Source organism: Pteropus vampyrus, unplaced genomic scaffold, assembly GCF_000151845.1.
Source record: "Pteropus vampyrus isolate Shadow unplaced genomic scaffold, Pvam_2.0 Scaffold261, whole genome shotgun sequence".
Lineage (NCBI taxonomy): Eukaryota > Metazoa > Chordata > Mammalia > Chiroptera > Pteropodidae > Pteropus > Pteropus vampyrus.
The window spans coordinates 942,456-947,180 of record NW_011889042.1 but is presented as its reverse complement, the minus strand read 5'-3'; the positions used below and the strand labels follow the sequence as shown (position 1 = coordinate 947,180).

General features: G+C 50.7%; 1 protein-coding gene across 1 annotated transcript in view; it reads right to left on the bottom strand.

Moving 5' to 3' along the window:
* Positions 1 to 607: 607 nt before the first annotated feature.
* Positions 608 to 4,725, bottom strand: part of TBX4 (T-box 4) — a 26,868-nt gene continuing 22,750 nt past the window's right edge. The window contains exon 7 of the mRNA XM_011375110.1: positions 608 to 1,224. Within this exon, the coding sequence (XP_011373412.1) occupies positions 608 to 1,224 (617 nt within the window). The remainder of the gene's footprint in view (positions 1,225 to 4,725) is intronic.

Here is a 4,725-nt window from a genome sequence, read left to right as displayed (position 1 = left end):
AAGAGCTCCAGGGATCAAATTCCAGGCCACTAACTCAGCAGTCAGCTCCACTCTCAGAGCACACTCTGCTTAGCTGAGTCCACCCCTCAGCTAGCCTCACAGAATCCCCGGAAGCCAAGGGAGTGGGCCTCCTGCTTCCGAAACGGGGTTCTCGGCTCCCCTTGGAATTAGAAGGCCAGGAACTCCAAGATGTGCACAGAGCCCTCCCACTCCAGCAGTGAGAACCTTCCCCCACTTTCCCTGTGGGAGAGACCTCACCACCTGGCCCCTGAGTAAATCACATATTATATTATAAAATCTCTAAATAACTCACATGAACTCTCCACTCCTATCCCACCCATGGGCATGTCAGGAGATGTCAGATAGCAACGGACCCAGCTCCTGCGGCCAAAATCACTTCTTAAATAATTGCGATTTTTTTCCTTGTCACGGCCTCAGTTGTATGTCGGAAGACAGAGGCTCTCCAAATACACATGCACACACGCGCACACACATGCACATACCCCGCCCTTTAAAATACCTTCCTGTGTTTCTTGGTAATGCAGGCCACCCATAGAGGTTCACACTGGACTGACACGGTCCTGGGGCTGTCGAAGAGACATGCGAGTCACCCGTCAGTCCAGTTCTCCACAGTCCCCATTCCGGGATGATACTGTAAGGACGCTTCCCTGGACAAGGAGAAGCTTTGCGAGTAGAGAAACTCATTGGCAGCATTCAGGTGTGGAGAGGGCGGCTTCCTCTCGCACACCGTGGGGAGGCCGCGCTCCCTCGGGAAGGGGGTGGCGGGCCCCCGCTCTCGGACCTGAGACTGTGAGAGCTGGTTATAGACACTGAAGTGGGTGTTTCCTGGTGGCTGGGAGCTCTGAGCGGAGATAGCAGGCAGCCGAGGCATCATAGTAGTGGCGGTGAAGTGCGTGGGGAAGGACTGGTAAGGCACCGTCTCCATTGTCTGAACGCTGTAGCTTGTGTACGGTGAGACTGATGTCCACATGTTACAGCTCAGTGCGGGCGGGGGCAAGTCGTCCACCCCAGACACCCCGGCAATCTCGGGCCCTGAACCTGAGTACATACAGGCTTCTCTTGGGGTCACCTCGTTGCAGTAGGAGGGGCTCAGCATCTGCTGGTCATAGGGAGGGGGAGAACGAAAATAATGATCCTCCCCCACTGCAGAGGGAGCTTCCAGGTAGGGTCGCTTGCAGGGTAAGTCCAGGTGGCGGACACTGTCTGCTGGAAGACAAAGACAGCTTCAGGAAGAGCCGATTCCACCAGCCCGGGGGCTGGAACACCCCTGCCCAGATGCCAGGACAGCCTACCTTTGTCAGGCAGGGCCCGCCCTGGCCCCAGGTTGCCATGACACTCCCCAAAACCATTTTAATCTGCTACAGCTTTATAAGGTAGCAGCAGCCAAGAAATGGTAAGATTATGGACCTTGCTCGCAGGCCACAGGGGACACTACATCATTGGACACTGAGTGATGTGTTTAGCCAGGAGGCACACAGCTTTGATCTTTTGCCACCCCGCCTCTTGGGGATGGTAAGAGGCCTTAATGTGTGCTGGCATTCTTAGGCTAGGCCCACCCTAGCCAAGGAAAGTGGAGACAATTGCCAGGCCAAACCAAGCCCAGAGGCCACATCTGTCTGTATTAGCCAGAAAATTAAAGCCACACTATTTCTGCCTCAATCCTCAGCTCTTGGGAAGGCCTTAGCAAGCCAAAGCTACTTGCAGGCACGTTCCTGTTGCTTTTAGAAGAGGAAGTAAACCCTACAGATGTTCAAAAAAGTCCCATCAAATTGTTATTACACAGATTCCAATATAAACAGTGTTTATAAAATTAAGAAATGGAGCTGATAATAAATAAAAGGTGACTTGTACTTTTAAGCCAAAGCCGATATTCTGGGGAAAAAAATAACCTCGGCAGCCCCAAATCATGTTATGTGTGTCTTTCAACATCCTCAACCATGAGGGCTTGTCTATCCGGAGTGGCACGTCCTCCCCCTGGAATCCAGGGATGACCCAGGACTTGGGCAGCAGCCCACTCAACAAACTTAAGAACACTTGTCCCGTGGCTTATCTTGGCCTACCTCCTTCTGTTTCCTCTAGGGATTCATTCTGGGAGCTGTGTGAATATGGGGCAGGGGGGCCTGGAGGAGTGGGTCAGGTTTAAAGGCTCACCCCTCCCCCCGCCCCATTTGGAAGCATCTTCCTTGACGAGGAGGAACTCGGCCCTCTCGCCCAGCAATCTCGTCCATCCCTCACTCATCCCTCCTCTCCATCTTCTCTCCAAATTCCTTTCTCTCAAGGGTACTAAGCTCTTGGGACTCAGTGGCCCAGTCACTCTAGGTCAGGAGTGAGCCAACTTTTTCTGTAAAGAACCAGACAGTAAATATTTTGGGCTTTGTGGGCCAGATGGTATCTGTTGCAACTAAGAAAGTCCTTAAATAATGTTTCATTCAATGTAATTTCATTATAACCTTGATGAGGAAAAAAAATTTGATTCTCAGCCGGGGCCACTGTCTTTGGAGTTTGCATGTTCTCCTCATGTCTACGTGGGTTTTCTCTGGTACTTAGGTTTCTTCCTTCATCCCAAAGATGTGCATATTAGGGGCACTGGCGTGTCTAACCGTCCCAGTCTCAGTGAGTGTGGGGGTGCATGTGAGTGCGCCCTGAGATGGAGGGGCGCCTTGCACCTTGAGCTGTTAAGACAGGCTTCGGCCACCCTCGACCTTGAACTGGAATAAGCCGGTTGGAAAATCACTATCTTACCTGGTTTTATTAATTTTTCTTAAATATATGTATAGCTCACATTTATTTCAATGTTTAATATTAAATATTTCAGGTCTTTATTTAGAAGTTTGGTGATGTATTTGTCATCAGAAATATGCCGTGGGAATGTAACTCTTGTTTATGTCAATTAGCCTGTGGTAACACTGATTTCATTGTACGTAATTTTGTTTAAAGTCTCAGAACCTATGGATGATGTTAAGTAAGGACTTGTTACACTCGACTCTGCTGTCGGCACATGAAAGCAGCCATAGACAATAGGTAAATAAATGTGTATGGCTGTGTTCTAATAAAACTTTATTTATGGATACAAAAATTTGAATTTTATATAATGTTCACATATCATGAAATAATCCTCTTTTGATTTTTTTTCAACTATTAAAAAATGTAAAAAACATTTTGTGTGGCTCATAGGCCAAATAAAAACAGGCAGCAGGCCAAATTTGGTCCAAGGGCCACAGTTTGTCAACCCATGGTCTAGGTCACTAGCTCTAATGGGACTGGTACAGGGGATACTCAGAGCTCTGCCTCATTGGTCCCTAGGAGCTGGGCTGCGAGAATATTCTGGATTGTAAGCAAAAGTCCCCAAACTCATTCCCAAGAGAATGCCATTGACCCTGTGAAGTCATCTGGCATAATAACACTAATCATCCCTATTTTATAGATGAAGAAATCAGGACCTGGTACCAGAACCCAGATGTTCTGGTTCTCAGCTCAGGGCTCCTCTTCTTCATGGAGAAGCCAGCACAGACAGTTCTGTTGCCTGTCATCCAGGCCCCCAATCTACATCCACAGTAGCTCACTTCCACTCTCAAGCCTTTGCAGATCCTGGTGTGACGAGGTGGAGAGCCTGTAGTCATGACTCTCGGTCATTCCCGTTTTAGGATGGAGGTTGCTTTGATAAATGACAGCCCAATCCAAAACCTCTGGACTCTGACACCTCAGCCTCCTTCCACACTTACCGGCAGAGCTCAGCTGATTTTCTGTTGTCTGCCTACCCCATGGAGGTGCTCAAAGCAGTGGCTGCAAAGCAACACCTGGAGCTGCGGAGGGGTACCAGTGTCTGGGGACACCAAGGCCACAAGCTGCATTAAAGGCTGCATTAAAGCAAGAACCAACATCCTTGAGCTGAGTCTGGCAGCGGTCCCTAACCCTTCCAGTTTGCTCTCCCAGGCCACACAAGTAACCAGATGTGTGTGTGCACGTGTGTGCAAAGGTGTGCACCCTTGCATGCTCACATGTGTAGTGGGGAGTGTTTGTGAGGAGAGCTTCACTCCTCTGACTCTCTAGGGCTTCTAGACCAGGAGAGAGCTACCTCGTCTTTTCAGGCAGTGATAGAAGAGGCTTGAGTCCCTCTGGGCTGGGAAGGTGTTGAGGGGAAGGTCCTGTGGCTCGGCCGCAGCAAACTGCACGTGAGCCCCGTTCTCATACTGGTAGTGCTGGAGGGCTTGGTGGGCACCATGCAGGGGGCTGACATCAGGCTTGGCTGAGAGCTGGGTGGAGACGAGCCTCTGCCTCATGATGCTTTTGGAGATCACGGGATATTCTTTGCTGGAGCAGTGGGGAGGACAGTCAGAGGGAGACGGGAAAAGAGTGAAGATATTTTGAGGGTTACCAAGTCTGCGTGCCTAAACCCAGTCTGCTACCCCACCCCTGGCAGCGGTAGCCCCACCTCTGCAGCCGGGCCACACGCAGGTCACTGTCGTCACTGCCCCGGAATCCCTTGGCAAAAGGGTTGTTCTCAATTTTCAGCTGTGTGATCTGTCAGGAGAGGATACACAGTAGCATCACTAGGGTAGAGGACCAGGCTGGCCACTGGCCCCCTCCCCACCCCGGGCATATTCAGAACTCAGGGGCAAGGCCTGGGGAAGTTGCACACTCCAGCCGCACGCGGCCAGGAGTCTCGCTGGGTCCTCCTTGGCCTCACCATTCACGTCTGGCTTG